The 17,670-nt window shown below is 34.6% G+C and overlaps 1 protein-coding gene across 6 annotated transcripts in view; it reads left to right on the top strand.

The window, feature by feature from the left end:
* KIDINS220 (kinase D interacting substrate 220) overlaps positions 1 to 17,670 on the top strand; it is a 102,990-nt gene that overhangs the window by 72,664 nt on the left and 12,656 nt on the right. For 4 of the 6 annotated variants that reach the window (XM_025867711.2, XM_073896966.1, XM_025867705.2 and 1 more), the window contains 3 exons: positions 2,698 to 2,876; positions 3,951 to 4,177; positions 7,060 to 7,173. In XM_025867711.2, the coding sequence (XP_025723496.1) occupies positions 2,698 to 2,876; positions 3,951 to 4,177; positions 7,060 to 7,173 (520 nt within the window). The remainder of the gene's footprint in view (positions 1 to 2,697; positions 2,877 to 3,950; positions 4,178 to 7,059; positions 7,174 to 17,670) is intronic. The other 2 variants (XM_025867708.2, XM_025867707.2) reach the window with 1 other exon arrangement.

Below are 17,670 nucleotides of genomic sequence, written 5' to 3'. Positions count from 1 at the left end.
CCAAATAGCAAAAACAATCTTTAAAAAGAAGAATAAAGTTGGAGGGCTCATGTTTCTCAATTTCAAAACTTACTACAAAACTACAGTAATCAGAACAGTGAGGCACTGGCCTAAGGATAGGTATATAGACCAATGGAATAAAATTGAGAGTTCAGAAATAAACTCATACATCTCTGGACAATTGAGCTTTGAGAAGGGTGCCAAGTCCATTTCATGGGGGAAAGAATAGTCTCTTCCACAAATGGTGCTGGGCCAACTAGATTTCCACATGTGAAAGAATGAGGTTGGACCCCTATCTCACACCATGTACAAAAATTAACTGAAAGTGGATCGACCTACACTTTTCCAAGCATAAATTCTTTTTCAAAATCAGAAAGGGTAATGAAAGTGAAAATTATTGTAGAAGAGTAGAGTTCTTTGAGAACAATGCATTTTTTTGTGTGTATTCACTCTACAAATATTTGTTAAGCAAAAGTAATGTGACAGTACTCCACTTCAAGGCACTTGGAGATACATTAGTGAACAAAACCAAACTTGTTCCCAGCTTTAAGAAAACTTCTAGTCTAGAGGGGGAGTAGACATTAATAAAATAATTCCAATAGTGATATGTGGTGTGCAAGAAAGTGTATGTGCTATGAGGGCCTGCTCTTGGGGAGGACTTCCTTGAAGAGGGGGAGTTGGGCTGAGACGAAGGATGAGTAGGCATTAATTGCGTCCAGACAGAACAAGAGAGCATAGTTAGCTCTGAAGGTGTTCAGGGTGTTTGGTTGTGTTTCCACAGATGTGCATTTCACTTCATCTTTTGTTCCTCACCCATTCGCTACAGTGCAGAGTAGCTGTTTTCTGTCTGTATGTTCCATCTCTTTCCAGAATGCATACAACATTATTTAACAAATGGGCATTCACTGTGATAGAAAGTATTTGGGTCTGTGAGGGGTTAAATTGGTTTTAAGGTAAAAAATTCTGAGGCAGTTAGGAGTTTTCCCTGTTTAAATTTTTAAAGAAAATTTATCTTATTTTTAACCTCCAATGATTAAATAATGACATTATTAGGTGGCTACTTTTAGATAAAGTATGATAAGTAATGCCTTCTTCATAAATTACGCTTTTCGAATCTGTTTATATTTTGATTTAAATAGGAAGTTTTTTTCCCTGTAATTTAAGACCTCATTTTGAATGGAAGTGATTTGAATGGCTTATGTAATTTCTGCCAAGGAATTAATATGGACTTTCTATAAACCACTGTCATTTATAATCAAAATGCTTTTAACTTACATTGATGTTGGCATTAACAAGTACTGCTAGATTGGTAGCATAGAAAGAAATTGCATTTAAACTTACTAAGAACTCATTGATTCCTGAGGTTTTATAATGCTTTCTGTGGACCATTTAACTGCTGGCAACTTTAATTCACATGATTCATAATACTAGAAATTTAAATTCAGTCTTAATTGAAAAGTGAAGTTACTGAAATTCTTTAAATACTAACCTTTGGGAAAATATCTGAAAAATAAAAGACACATATGATTTTAATGGCCCACTGCCAAAAGATTATCATTTACATAAATATCTCTTTCAGTAGAAGAGCTTAATGTATTGAGCTCAAAAGGTTAGAATCGAGACTTCAATCTGGAAACCAGCAGTAGACTGTTGGCTTGTGAACAGCAGTATTGTTCGTCATATTGAGAACACTGTTCACATTCAAGTTTAAGCAGAGCTGGCATTAAAATTCAGTTAATTTGTTTCATGTGATTTGTCAGCTGTGTGTTTTTATCTAAATCTTTCTAGCTTCTCAGTATTTTATGTTAAACTTCTGAAACAGATGAACCACCTTTTTAACTGTTTAAGCTCTGAAATTTTGGCCACTTTGGCAAATGATTCTTTGTAATCGTTCTCCAGGTTTTTCATATCATTTAAACTATATTAATAATCAGTTTGAATGCCATTTTAATTTATTAAGTAATCCCATTTCGGAGGGCTTTTCCGTTTTGTACATACGTGAGTGAGTCCGGACCTAAGAGGGACTCCCTGAAATTCGTGAAGACAAACTTGCCGTCCTTACCTTCTCACCAGCACACTGTTCTTCTCTTGTTTGCTAATTTTGTTCTCTGGATTTTCCCTCAGATGGCTTTTAATATTTGGCTACCAGCCCAGGATTGGGTCTGAGCAGTGAAGAAATAGAGAATAAAACCTTTTTTGAAAAAGGAAAAACCTATGCTAACTTTTTTCTAGTTTATGTAATTTATTTAAAAGTTGTTTATCCTTTTCTTTGCAAAGGCAAGAACCACAGTATCTCATAATAAGCATGGAGTTTGGAGCCAGTCAGCTTCTCTTGTGCAGTTGTGTGTCTTTAGGCAGGACACCTTATTTGTCTGAGGCTCACTGTCCTCATGTGTAAAATGATAACTCATTTAATTTTCCCTGAGAGGTCCACGCCAACATGTGAAGTGCCTGGAATACGCTACTCTCCTGTTTCCTAGCTCTAGTCCTACCTTTGGTCAAAGGCATTGTAATTCTGACCTCACACTTGTTATCTTAGTAATTTTGTAGTGTACCAATTTTTTTCCTTAAAATTTTTAATGAGAACAAGATGTATAATGTGTTATTTATTTTTATAAATAAATTTTAAGGTACATGTAGAATTTTCCTTTCTAATAGTGACATTAATGACCTTTTTCATTTGTTTCTTGTTTAAAGAATATCAAAGAATATTCCAACAACTAAAGATGTTGAGCCACTGCTTGAAATAGATGGAGATATAAGAAACTTTGAAGTGTTTTTGTCTTCAAGGACCCCAGTTCTTGTGGCTCGAGATGTAAAGACCTTTTTGCCATGTACTGTAAACCTAGACCCCAAGCTACGGGAAATTATTGCAGGTAGGTATTAGCAGTAAATTTAATTTGTCTTATCTGAAGTCTTCAGAATGTTTCCCATTTCTAATTTAGCTATGTGAAGTTTGTCTTGCTCCATGAAAACCCAGGAAATACTGAACCAAGCACTAGGCAGGATAATTAATGAAATTGAGGATTAGGAGTCTTGACATCCTTTAGAGACTTAAGAAAATGTTACTTGTTAAACCACTTTATTACAATGTTTCTTGACCCACACACCTGACTTCTTTGGAATCAGATTCCTTTTAAGATATAGTCACCACTTTAAGATGTCAGTCCATTGTAATTTTTCTGTGACTAATCTTAATAGGGGTCTCTGTCCAAAGGGGCAAACATATTTTTATATTACTTTCTAAATTTTAACTTAAATTTGTGGACTGGAACTTAAGGATAGTGATGTTAAAGGTTTGGAATAATTTCATTTATTCTTGAAGTACCACTATATGCACGTGCGCGCGCGCGCGCGCACACACACACACACACACAACCTTTATTGAAACACATTATCTTTTGTGTGGCACTGCTGACCCATTGTTGAGTTTTCTGGGAGTTATGAAGAGAGAGCTTAAAACTACTATATTCTTGAAGGCTGATATCAAAGTGTAGTTTGTGGCTATGGAATTGTTTTGTTCAGAGAAGGATAAATCATATAGTTCGCAAACCCACAGTTTAGTAATCATTATATTAATATTAGACCACTGAATTATTAATAGTAACACTTTATGGATCATAACCATTGTTAGAATAGCACAAATACCTTAGAAAGTCAGAGAAAAATTATTGTTCTGGTAACTGAAGAGAAGAATCCAGATGTTGGTGACTTTTCAAATGGTGACAAAAGCTTTTATGCAGAGTAGTTGGATTTTCTCACTAGAATTTCTGTGGATGAGATTTTATGAGTCAGGATTTCCTGTCTCCTTTAAGTCAGTTGGAATCCTTGGCAAGAGTGAAAAAAAGCATGTTTCTGTCTGATAACCTTTTAAAGGAGGAAGTGATAGCTGGACTAATTACTAAAGTCTTATTTTCTTTTGCCTTCTGGGGTACCATTTAATCTTTTAGATGTTCGCGCTGCGAGAGACCAGATTAATATCGGAGGACTTGCGTATCCTCCACTGCCTTTACATGAAGCTCCACCGAGACCACCGTCAGGCTACAGTCAGCCTCCATCTGTCTGTTCTTCTTCCACTTCCTTCAATGGACCATTTGGAGGTGGGGTCGTGTCACCACAGCCTCATAGCAGCTATTACAGTGGGATGACAGGACCTCAGCATCCGTTCTACAACAGAGTAAGAAAGTGCTAGGAATCTTTCATTCTAAGAATTTGTTTGGGGGAAATATCAGAAGTTTTCTGCTATGGATTCTGTTATTGTTTTGAAACTGCATGTTAGCTTTAAAATAGGAAAAATGTTAAGTTTGAATTTAAAATATGATTTTTTAAATTCTTTTATAATTTTATTATTTATTTATTTTTAAAAAGATTTTGTCAGAGAGATAGAGAGAGCTCAAGTGGGGAGAGTAGCAGGCAGAGGAAGAAGCAGACTTCCCGCTGAGCAGGGAGCCAGACTCGGACTCAATCCCAGGGCCCTGGGATCATGACCTGAGCCGAAGGCAGACGCTTAACCAACTGAGTCACCCAGGCAACCCTCTTTTATAATTTTAATAAAATACTTCAAGCTATAGAAAAGTAGAGAGAATAATGTTGCAACACTACTCATCTTCGTGGTTTGTCAAATCTTGATGTTGTATTTGCTACAGATAACTTTTTTTGTTTTTTGAGTAATGTATTTATATGTTCAAAAAAGGTATAGGGGCGCCTGGCTAGCTCCGTTGGTAGAGCGAGTGACTCTTGCTCTCAGGGTTATGGTCATGAGTTAAAATATATGATTTTTTTAAATCAAAAGAAATTTTAACTTTAATGGGTTCTAGATCTCAATTAAGTCTTGAATGTTAGAGATGCGTTTTGCTTTTATAAGAAAGCGAACTCCACAAGGTCATCAGTGACTATCCTATGCTACAAAGGGAGATGTTTCTCTATTTGTTCATAAACAGATTTCCATTTGTTACATTTTGCAAAATTATATTGGCATTTAGAACAATGATTTAACTTAAAACTTAAATTTCCACAGTATTCAGTAAACCTATATTTAATATGTGTTACAGCTTTTAAATGTGAGATTATGATAGAAGATACTGCTTGTAGGATTTAGATGTTATTGCCAAATAATAGCGCTGTAGCCCATTTCTAGAGTTATATTTCAAGTTATCTGCAGCCATGTGTAATTGTTTACTTAGTATAAATATGATCATTTTCTACTGAAAAAGTTGAAAGTACGATGATCGGTGGTATACAGACCCTGTCAACTTTAGTGGCCCGAGCTATACCCATCCTACTGTTCTTAAGCATTAATATTTTCTACAGGGTAATGGAGCATGAGCCCTAGTATTATACTTTCTGGAACTGTACACTAAGGTCCATTACAGTTTCTTATTTTTGTTGTCTCCCTCTTTAGTCTAATTTGAGAAAAACGTAGGGGCTAGTGGTCACAGAAGCCAGTTGCATGCCTAAGGAAATATCCTGTGAGCTAGGAAGAAAGTGAAGTTTAGAATAAATGTGGCAATGAAGGAATTCCAGAATTTAAATTAAATTTTCAGGTTTTGAAAAATGTTGGCCATGTAAGTACAGTTGACCCTTGAACAACACGGGTTTGAGCTCTGTGGGTCCACTTAATACACAGCATTTTTAAAAATAAATACAGTACAGTACTGTAAGTGTGTTTTCTCTTCCTTATGATTTTCTTAATATTTTCTGTTCTAGATCTAGCTTCCTTTATTGTATGAGTACAGCATATAGTACATATAACCTACAAAATATGTGCATTCAGAATGTTTATGTTTTCAGTAAGGCTTCCAGTCGCCAGTAGGCTATTAGTAGTTAAGTTTTGGGGAAGTCAAAAGTTATTTTGACAGATTTTCGAATACACGATGGAGGGGTGGGTGTCAGCACTCCTAACCCCTGTGTTGTTCAAGCTCAACTGTAATTAGGCGCACTATTCATACAGGTCGTATGAATGTTATTCTACTCTTTTATTCAGACAAGGAGAAAAAGGTGGAACAATAACATTTTATAATGTATTCCATCCTTGTAAAATTTAACTGTGTGGTAGACAGTGTTGAAATGCAGGGTTTTATTTAGCAGTCTTAAAATCTGCTATAATTTAACATAAAATGGCTCATTGATCAGTAGATGACAGTTGAGGTTTTGAAACCAAGAAATTTATTTATTTTTTTAATTTACCATACCATATAGGCGGATGTGATGCTTTAATGGCATTTTATCATTTTAAAAACACTTAAAATTTTCTCATGTTTTTAGATCTAGTTATTTTTTTGTTCTAGTTATTTGAGGTTTTTAGTCTGAAAGTTAAAAGGGGAATAATTTTCTTAAATGGCAGCAGTAAAAAGGTAGGGGAAGATGTTATTTCAGTGTAATGAAGCTTAATGAGTTTTAATCTTTATGTTTAGCCCATATAATCTGATATCTCCTGTTTATGTGAAGTTGGCTACAAATAAATGCCATAGTTATAAATCTCACTAAACAATGGATTCCCCATTAAAAAAAATACACCTGATTTAGGAGATACACTCCAGGGAATAGGATATAAAGTAAGCTCTAGGAACTTAGAGTAAAAATATTCCTGGAATCCATGCTAGGGTCTTCTCATATATATTGAGACTTTTTTTGGTCTTGCTTAAGGCTAATCTTTTTTTGTAAAGAATAGTATTCTATTAAGAGTCTATTCTGCCTTTTTTCTTTTTTTTTTTTTTTAAGAGAGAGTGAGTTAATATTTGTAAATCACTTAGGAACTGATACATGGTAAGCCCATAAAAATGTTAAGGAGAAACTCTTGTCACATTGTAAGGTGTAAAACTTTAGTTGCTTAAAAAACCTTATATTAAATCAACAATCTGAAAATTTAAATACTGGGTCTTAAATTTGGGTTTGATATCTTATAGACTATGAGTAAGGCTCTTTTTCTTTTGTTTTGTCACTTGCATTATTAAAAATTTGGAGTTGTATTTTATTGGTTAGTTTCATTTGATAAATCTCATCACATTTTGATTTCTGTAATTGTTTATCCCCTTCTTTTGTTACGTGTTTTTTCCATAGCCATTCTTTGCCCCCTACCTTTACACGCCAAGGTATTACCCTGGCGGCTCCCAACACCTCATCTCACGTCCATCAGTAAAAACGAATTTGCCCAGAGATCAGAGCAATGGCCTAGTAAGTATAAAAAAGGGTAACTAAAGTATTAATCTAATAAGACACATAGACAGCAGTAGAAGTTTGGTTATTTTCTTTCTGAAGCAAAAGAATGCAACTTATTTTATAAATAGTTTTAAGACACATAAGCTATTACTAACATAAAATGTATTTTGTTTTCATTTCTGATGAATGTCTATGGAAGGAAAATGACTAGTGGCCTCAGTGAATAAATGTTGAGTTGTTTACAACGAGAGTTTCTGGCTTATAGTGCAGTGTCTGTTACCAAAACTTTAAAAACTAAACCTTTACATCTGCTAGTTTCTAATATCTTTTTACAAAAACATACATACATGGTATCTGTGTGTGTGTGTATATATATATATATAAAACATATATATATATGTGTGTGTTAGCTCTATGGTATGAAAATTTGAGGATATATTGGAAGAGGATTTTAATCTAATGGCAGAAATTAAATAGGATAAGGGAATTACTGAAATGTATGATTGAATCTAATCCGAAACAAAATACATTGTAAAATATTACGTGTTCCTGATGGTCAGCTTAGTTTAACAATTTAAAAAAAGGAATTTCCTGTTAATATATTTTTATAAATTAGAAGGTCAAAGCTATAGAACTTAAACTGTTATTTCAAATTTAAATGTCACTGAGGGAAACTCTCTTCATGTCCAGGTTTCAGTGTTGTCTCTGATCATGTTAGCATCGTGTTCATTCATCATCCTAGTTTGGCCCCACTCACCTTTCACCCACACTCTTGTTTTGTGTTGTTAGGAGGTTATCAAGGAGGATGCTGCTGAGGGGCTTCCTTCACCCACAGACTCCTTGCGGGTAACGGAGTAGTCTTGTGGTGGGAACACAAGCCTGTCATCGCTTCTGCAGCAGTAACAAGTGTCTTAGCTGTGGTGACAGCAGTCCCCTAACTCTGCATCTGTGTTGTGATGGCCGCTAGTGTAGAGTAGCTGATACTAATCATTGTAGTTCACGGATTAATTTAAAAGCTAATGTTTAACTTTACCCTTTATTTCCTCCTGTTTTTCCCCTTTTTCAATGACATGGGATGGGCTCTTTTTTTTATTGTCCAAGAAGGACGGGATTTTTCTAGCAGCCATCAGGAGCAGTCAGTTGGTGGTATTTGTTCCTTAGTGTTGAGCAATATTTTCACCTTTGATTATTTTTCTTAAGCCTGCAGTTGGTACTGCACATGTGGAATACTTTGAAAGTATCCAGAATCACCCTTGAGACCACGAAAGGACATTATAAGCTAGATGGTGTAGACCAGAATGCATCTGTAGTGACTCATTCTTAATCTGGGTGTTCACAGTTTATGAAACCTTAGTGTGAATGTAGTACTATTTTTTTTCCTGTATTTTTATTAAAATAAAATTTCAAGATAAACAGAGGTAGTTCATTATGTAAAGGGAATTATTTAAACCTTTTTGGGCCAACACCTTAAAGTGGGTTTCTTAAAAAAATTCTATAGGAAATCACTTCGTATATTTATTGTTCAGGACTTTGTGTTTAATAAGAAACATGTTTAATGTGGTGAGCCTCAAAATGTTCATTTACTCAATGTGGAATTTAGGAATCCAATTTATAGTTTAACTTCTATTGATTTATTTACAGAATGTTACGCCCACGTGGACATGATCAATTTAATCTAGAGTTCTGCTGAAGTGTGGCATGACAGTTAGAATTACTGTGGGGGAAATACTGCATCCTGAGCTTATCCGTAACTTTTAACTTAAAACATGCATTTGGGTAGGCAGTAGTTTTTTAGCTTTAATTTTCTTTGAGTTAATGTTAGTAAGAGAGAGAAAGAGAACCATTTTGGTGTTTTCATTGAGGAGTTGATAATTCTTTTTAAGTCATATTAACATTTCAGCTGAAGTGTTTGAGTGACTCCAATTATCCAGGAATAATAGACACAATAAACCATAATAATTCTGTTTGGGTGTTGGGGGAATCTTTAATGCGTGGATCATTGCCATGATATGCAAGAATGACTTTTAGTTTAGTGAGAGAACCCTTCATACATACATTCATGCATGTAATGTAATTCTCTAAGCTAAAATTCCTTAGCAAACTTTTGATGAAAAGCAGAGACTGTGAAGAATTTGATGGTCTTAACGACACAGATATGCTAAAATAGTAGCTATTCCTATGCTTAAGAATGTGAACAAACACTTGTAATTAAAAGATATCTGTAGTTTCTTTCAGGGACCAGTGAAGGAGCATTAAGCAAATTTAAAACGAGTTTTTGGGGAAGGGGAAATAATGCAATTCTTGTGATGTGTTTAGAAACCCAGTAACAAAGAATAAAGGTGCTCTGCATATATTAGTGCCTTTGTTTAATAAAATAACCATACTATTTGCTCTTCTTTTAATATTAAACGATAGTTTTGTGATTGGCTTAATGAATAATAAGTGCTTACCAAGCTTTCTTTGCTTTTAAGAAATTAACAATGACAATAGCATGTAAAATTTGTTTGGTAGAAGACTAGTAAAAATAGACAACTTAGTTCAAAGCCAAATCAAAAGCAGTGGTGGAAATGTGAAGTACCTGTACATGGGAACATTGTCCAGGATCTTTATAGCTGAACCAACATAGAAGTATTAATATAAAAATTATTTAGCCCTTTGTGGCTCATACGGCTTTACAGTCCTGTAGTAGAAAGTTTTATATTTCTGAGATAACAGGACTATGGGTTGAGTCCATCTGCTTATTCAACTGTCCTCCTGTTTGCAACAGTTGATGACAAGAGCTGCTTATAGATAAGTCAGGAACCACACAAATACTTTTGGATAAATTGTCTAGTCATTACAGACACACAGTAATGAGTAAAAATAACAACACTGCCAATAGAGCAAGACCATAAAGAGTTAACCAACTGTTATTTTCAACATAAATGGTCCCATCTTTTTTTACCACAAGGAATTCTGATAAACCTTTATAAAGTAGATCCTAATGAAACAATTGGTTTTGCTCACATTAAGGAACATTGTAATAATTATAGCTTGTGAAGGCCAGCCAAGGACTTACCAGATAAGTTACAGATATGTCCAAGTGTTTCACAAAAGTGAAGATGTAAAATACAAGACTCTGTGCTAACTTAAAAAAATAATTTTATATAGAGAAAATATATGCCAAATCTTCTAAAACTGGGGAAGAAAATTAACATTGGACCCAAGATATGTTTCCCAGAAGATTAGAGCTAGAAAGGACCAGTAGTTTTCAAACTTTTCAAAGCAGAGAAGTTTCTTTCAGAAATGAAATATTAATCAGAACTGTAGTTCATAAAACCAGTAAAAGCACAAGTGTGGCCCCCACCTTGGACTTGCCTCCCCTCCTAAGGATCCTCAGGGACACTAGGACCTGTGGCCTCGTTCAGCTCCACAGTGCAGACATCATTCAGGACTGGGTCTGTGAGACTTGCCTGAGGTTCACAGGAGGAGAGTGCCAGATGTGGGACTAGAATCCACATGCCCGTGTCGCGGCCCATTCCTCAGACCATGCTGCCTTCCTTGCTCCTGTTAATAAGCATGGCTTAGCCAGGTATATGATCTTAAGTCAAATAGACCCTGGTGGTTAGCACTTTGCCTTGGACAAATTACTTAACCTCTTGGATACCCAACTTCATCTGGAAAAAGCAGACCTACCACATAGGTCTGATGTAAGGATTACTCAGCCTTAGGACACTTTAAGGACTTAATTATTATTATTACTACACCAAAGGCCAAATTTCATGGAGCTTTAAAGACTCAGAAACCAAAACTGTTTCATGTTAAATTACCTCTGTCTCAGTAGTAGAACTAGTGTACAAATACACTAGTCAGTGTAGATTAACTCAGCCTTTTATCTGTTGATGCTTCTCTGGCCCCAAAGGTGTCAATTGGTTTGTTTTCTTAGAATTGAGAAGGATTTCTAGGTTATTTGAATGCTTCAAATACTTTAAAATTTTGACAGCTTTCCAGGGAATTTACTTGGTGCCTGTGCTTTCTTTCAGTCCAGGTCCCAATAGAAGTAGTGGCATCCAAGCATTCTGTGACCATGAAGGGGAGGACCCAGTGCGGAGGACTTGTCTCAGGCCAGGGCGCCTCAGTGGCATTTTTTTATGGTCTTTCAGAGTTGCTCTTAGGAGTACGGGAGTCAGTTTTTATTTAAGGTCTGCTGCTCATGGTAGAAACTGTTTTTCACTGAAAAGCAGTCCTTCAAAAGCAGGAATGATATACAGCATCTCTTTCCTTCTTAGCCTTTCTTAAATTATTTAGCACTGAGTTCTACAGGTGCCTGTGTGATCACTCACTGGCTCAACAAATTTATTGAGTGTCTACCAGGCACCATCCTAGTAGGATATCACAGTGAACAAAACTGATGAAACTCCTGCCCACATCGAGCTTGGGGGTTCAAAGGCTACCAAGGGAATTATCCGGGCTCCGAAGTCATTCTTTCTCAGGCTTCTGTGCCTCAGGGTTTACTTGATACCTTTAGGCAGCTGTATTTAGATCACTTACATACCACTTTGAAAAGGCATGAAAAATTGGGATGCCTGGGTGGCTCAGTCAGATAAGCGTCTGCCTTCGGCTCAGGTCATGATCTCAGGGTCCTGGGATCGAGTCCCACATCAGGCTCCCTGCTCAGCGGGAAGTCTGCTTCTCCCTCTGCCTGCCGCTCCCCCTGCTTGTGCTCTCTGTTTGGCAAATAAATAAATAAAATCTTTAAAAAAAATTAAAATTAATTAAAAAAAGGCATGAAAAGAATTAGTACCCAGTGTCATTGTGAAGAACTTCAGAAGTGCAAAGACAGTGTTAATGACAGTATCCTTAATTCTAGTGTGCTGTTAGAGACCAATGAAAATTGCTGAATTAATAAAGGTATTAAAAATGAAGGTCTTGGTTTTCATTAAACTGGATCCAATTGGCAGAGTAACTAAGTAAAAAGTAAAAAAAAAAAAAAAGTAAAGTAAAAAAAGATGGGGCTCAACTGTAGATAATTTTTATTTCCACCACTGGCTTAGAACTTTTAACCTGTTTTCGAACAAATGTATGTCCAAGTCAAGCTGTCTCTCATTGTTCAGGAGCAGAATTGGACGAGAAAGTTAAAGATGCCTTGGGTAAGGAATGGGCTTATTTTAGGTTTTGTTTGAGTGTAGGATCCGGACAGGTACTCGCTGCCACCTCTCAGTGGCTTTTCTCAGGGTCATTCACACTTTCTAAAGTATATTAGAAGTACATTTTTATTATTCTGTTTCAGTATGGAAAAGCATTCACTTATTTTTACTTTAATAATATAGTGAAAAATTGTATTCACTTTGAGCTTGAAAGTCTTTGTGCCAGACTTAAACTCAAGAAAACGTTTTTCCCTAAGCAATTAATAAACTGTCACGGAATTGATAGATTTCCACAGAAATATACTGCAGTAATGAGATCACTGAGGTACTAGAGTACAGTTAGAAGTTAAAAAAATAAATCACATTCATTGCACTTTTTAGTACTTTTGTTTTTTTTAAATTGCCCTTAAATTGTAGGCTAAGCCTCATCTGTCAACTTTGACCTCATTATTTCTCATGTAATTTGAAGAATAAGTTATATTTTCCAGCTAGGTTAACAATAGCTTTCTTTTGTATTTTGGGTATCTTAAACTAAGCTTGGACTCCTTTTTGATGTTTTTTTCAAGTCTTCACAGATATATAGATAGATACATAATAACTTCCTGAAAATCCTATTTATAAGGCTGGTATGTAAATTAGAAAGAAAGGTTTCCATTAGGTATTGCAGATATTGAGTAGGTCAGAAGGAGAACAGCTGACATTAGGCTAGCAAAGCCCTGTCCTTTATAAAAACAATGTTGGAAATTAACTTTGAATCAATATTGTCAGTCATCTGTAGATTATTTTAACTAAACCATTTTTGCCACCAACCTAATGGGTATAGAAAAATAAGTAACAGCAGTGGCATCTGCTTTGAATGGGAGTTTTGAAAAATCTACATCACTAAAATAATTATGTTAATCATGGTATGCAGATATTTTTCGCCATTACAGCATAAAGCTGTAAGGCTGTTAAGGCCTTTCTTTTCAGATGGTGTTTTAGTGCATCTGTCATGTGCCAAATGCCCAATGGAACAAAATTGGAGTTTGAAAAGTATATTTCTGAGCATTAAGTGTAGTGTGGCTAGATAATATTTTATTTTATGAAGTGATCATGTGAATTCCAACTGCTTAAGTCTTATTATTAAATTGGTTAACTTTAGTTGTAGTGTTTTAAAATCAGAATATTTAAATATTAATGTTACGTTGGTATGTGGTAGGAATACTGACTTTTCAGAGCAAGTTTTATTTACCCAGTTACCTTGTTGAATGTATGGCCTATGAGTCATTTGTTTAATGGGAAATGTACTCTCAATGAATTTTGAGAGTACAATTGTAAAGTTACCAAGCACATGTTAAACTGCTGTGTGTGTGTGTGTGTGTGTGCGCGTGCGTGTGCGCATGTGAGCGTTCTTTGCTTTGTGCTGCTGCAGAGGTGGTGTGTTCAAAGTTATGGAAAGTCTGAGGAATGACAAGCGTGCTGCCTATGTTTATTTTATGTACCTGTTTGATGTTTTACTTAAGCTCGTGTCCTTCATTCTGTTTTATTCCTTCTTTAAAGCCGTGTGACTCTGGGTTTAACAAACAGAGACAGGTACAGAAATTTTCAGTGAAATCTTATTCACTTTTCTTATTAGACTATTAGAAGCAGTCTTTGGCACTTTCGCGCTGGGCTGTTGATAAATCTGTGCTTATTTCAGTGCCTTGGGTTTATTTTAATAGCTGCTTTCAGCCTTTGCATGGCACTCATTCTGGCTAATCAATTCTAAACTTATTTAATAAATTTAACAAAGTGATAATGTTTCAGAGTGTAGTTTTAATCTACTTACATATAAAACAATACAGTTGTATGTCAAGGTAAATTCTAGTCTGTTTTGTTATCTTTGCTTTTTCCTGAAGAAATTCTGATTTGTGTGCAATTTGAAGTTTATACTTAACAGTTTAAACAAACTAACATCTTCTTTATTCAAATATCCGCATTAGAAATTTTAAAAAAATAAATTGTGATATTTGCTGAAATGATCTGTTCTAGACTTATAGCAGGTATATTTCAAGTAAGAATGCATGATAAACTTGAAAATATTATCATCCTTTGTATTGTCAAAGTAACATAATTAGTTTCCTATTAATTTACCTGTTGGATTATTAAGTATGCTTTTTCCTTATAACTTTTGTACTCTTTCTCCTTCCTTTGATGAGATTTCCATCCAAAAATCATTATTTTGGTTACTAAGATTGATTTGGTTTCAAAATAATTGTATTATATGTGATTACTTTAGCAACGACCTGGCAGATAATTACCATTTCTCCTCCTCAGAGAAGCATATTGTAACATATTTTAACTTATTGATAATTTACTCTTTATCTTGATAAAGCCCTACTTAAATCTAATCTAGAGTCAGACTATAGCTTTGATGGAATCACAGGGATCTTATGTTCATGTGTGTGTCTGTCTTATAAAGCTTCTAAAAGTCATTAGGGAATATATATTTTCTACATAATGCCCAATGATAAATGGTGGGTTTTTTTGAGAAATTTTTAAGATAATTGATAAAGTGCAAGTTTTAAAGACTCATAAAAGTAAAATCATATGGAGCTTTCTCTTTCAAAGGACAAGAGTAGTATCTATCAGCAGGTCTCTATTGCTGAGTTTCCAGATTCCCTGTGGAAATAAGATACTCTAAAAGTTTACATTTCCCCCTAAGCTGGCAGAGTTAATTTGCTCCATGTCTGTTATACTTTTCCTTTTTAAAAGCACAGTCAGAAATAAAGTTTTTTGGGGATTAAGAAAAAAACCTTTTTACTTTAAAATAATTTTAGACTTAAAGAAAAGGTACAAAAATAGTATTCCTTTAATGTTAACATCTTTCATAACTGTAGTATATTGTTCAAGAGCAGAAATTAAAGTGGTACAATTCTGTTGACTAACTGTAGACTTTACTTGAATTTCACCAGTTTTTTCACTAATGTCATTTTTCTGATCCAAGATCTAATTCAGTTGTGTTTGTTGCTAATTATTTCTTAGAGTTCTCTGGTCTGTGACAATTCCTTGGTCCTTCCTTGTCTTTCATGACCTTAATTACCACTTTTAAGAATACGGGTCAGGTGTTTTGCAGATTGTTCCTCTGCTTGGGTTTGTCTTCTGGAGGTTATATATCCTGGTAAGAGACCCATAGGAATGATGCGATGCCCTTCTCAGCGCATCCTATTAGAGGGTCGGTGCTGGGCCGCAGTCTTACCCTGGTAATGCCAACCTTAATCACTTGGTTAAGGTGGCGTCTGCCGGATTTCAACACTGTGAAGTCTTATTTTTTCCTTTGTAATGAATAAATATCTTGGGAAAGATACTTTGACACTCTGCAAATAACCTGTTTCTGCTTATACTTTTGCCCATTAATTTTAGTACACATTGATGTATCTTATGTGCAACCACTATTACTGTAATGTTTTCTTAATGGTAATTCTCTGTTTCTCTCCACATTTATTAATCCAACTCTATAAGGAAAAGCTGTCTTTTATTCCTCAATCATTTATTCAATTATTTATTTTCACTTATTCAGTTATTTCTTTATATCAGTATAGACTCATTCTATATAGAATAAGTTATAATCCAGTATGTTAATTATTTATTTTGGTGATCAAACTGTTCATTTGTTATTTTTTGAACCGAGAATATCTAAAGTAGAAATGTATCCAGAGAGAAGAGACTGGTTGAGGAATAAGAATATTTAGAAGACAGTATTAAAGGTCATTTAAAAGATAAATATTATTCAGCAATAAAAAAGAACGAAGTGCTAATACATGCTATCACATGGGTGAACCTTGACATTATTCTAAGTGAAGGAAGCCAGACACAAAAGGTCACATGTTGTATGGCTCCATTTATATAAAATGTCCAGAATAGGCCAATCTAGAGACAGAAAGATTCCTAGTTGACAGGGGCTGGGAATGGATGTTGGTTGGAGGGATGGAAAATGACCGCTAATGGATACAGGCATTTCATTTTAGGGATGTGAAAATGTCATAAAGTGAATCATGGTGATGGTTTTACAACTATGCAAATATACTAAAAACCATTGAATCATACACTTTAAAAGGGAGAATTGTAGGGTATGTGAATTATAACTCAATAAAGCTGTTTAGAAGGAAAGGAAGATAAAACAAGTATGGTTATTAAAAATTCATACAAAGGATTTGAAATTTCCATTGTAGATACTGGGGAATTATGTTTTGAATATTGGCTATACTCATTCAGGCAGAAAATCAAACTATGTGTAGAGATATGAAAACTAAACTATGGAAATACTAGTGTTTTGCTGTTAGTATTTTTGAAGCATTGTACCTCGGACCATATAACATACGGCATATTTCAATTTTATATTTAATTAAAAACAAACTATGAATAAACCTGTTTGGTGCAGGATATTCCAAGTCATTAATTTTAAAACTTTTATGGGCCCGTCTCATACTTGTTAACTTGCTGAGACTCCCTGTCATAAAATTAATACTCCAACTCCCTGTTCAATATGGTCTCATTTCCTAGCTGTATTTATATGTAATATAGATGTATGCTGTGTATATACTATTTGTGTATATATTTACTTATCAGTTCATAAAGACAGTATCATTTATGTTTTCACATTACAAATAAAGTTTAACAACTGGCTACTAGGCTGTTTTGGCTGTGTCATAGTGTACTTTTGTCCTGATAATGGTAGAAGATAGAAAATATAAATTTACACATCCTTGAGGATAGGATAAATATTACTTATTTTAAGATTAGATTGAATGGTAAACAGGGCAGATCATTTGGAACGTTGTCTTTATCTGCTATGCTAGTTCGTTTGTCTTCTCTCCATTATAGAGGTCCACTATAACTATAGGTTATAGTTTCTTTAAACTTTTCAAAAAGGAAAGTAGGAAGTTGTTAAGACCTGATAAGTTAGGGTTCTGGCCCAAATCTACTAACTGGCTATTTATTCTGTGACTTTGAAGCCAAAACTTAACCTCTTTAGACTTCAGTGTCCACGTCTGTAATTGAGGCGATCCATATATAATGGACCACAGGGCAAATACTTCTTTAGTATGTCACCACATTCAGAAAACGTTTTTCTTCTAAATAAATACTAGATTATTTGTTATTGTGATTTTTCTTTTAAATGAGACCAAATTTTAATGGATTGTATTTACTTTTATATGTGTTAAGAAGTAATATTTTATATTTTATATGCTTATTGTATAGATTCTTAAAGGGAAATTTTAAGTTCCTTGGGTATAAAATATGATCAAGATCTGAAAACTTTAGCTGTCATATTATTAAGGTAGTATATAGAGACATTTAAAGCTGTTTAGGCATTTAAAAAATTATTTCAAAGATTTTTTTTTATTTTTACATTTTGTGTTTTTAT

Source organism: Callorhinus ursinus, unplaced genomic scaffold (genome assembly GCF_003265705.2).
Source record: "Callorhinus ursinus isolate GAN/ISIS: 27379988/994484 unplaced genomic scaffold, GSC_fseal_2.0 scaffold10, whole genome shotgun sequence".
Taxonomy (NCBI): Eukaryota; Metazoa; Chordata; class Mammalia; order Carnivora; family Otariidae; genus Callorhinus; species Callorhinus ursinus.
This window is presented reverse-complemented; position numbering and strand designations above follow the sequence as displayed.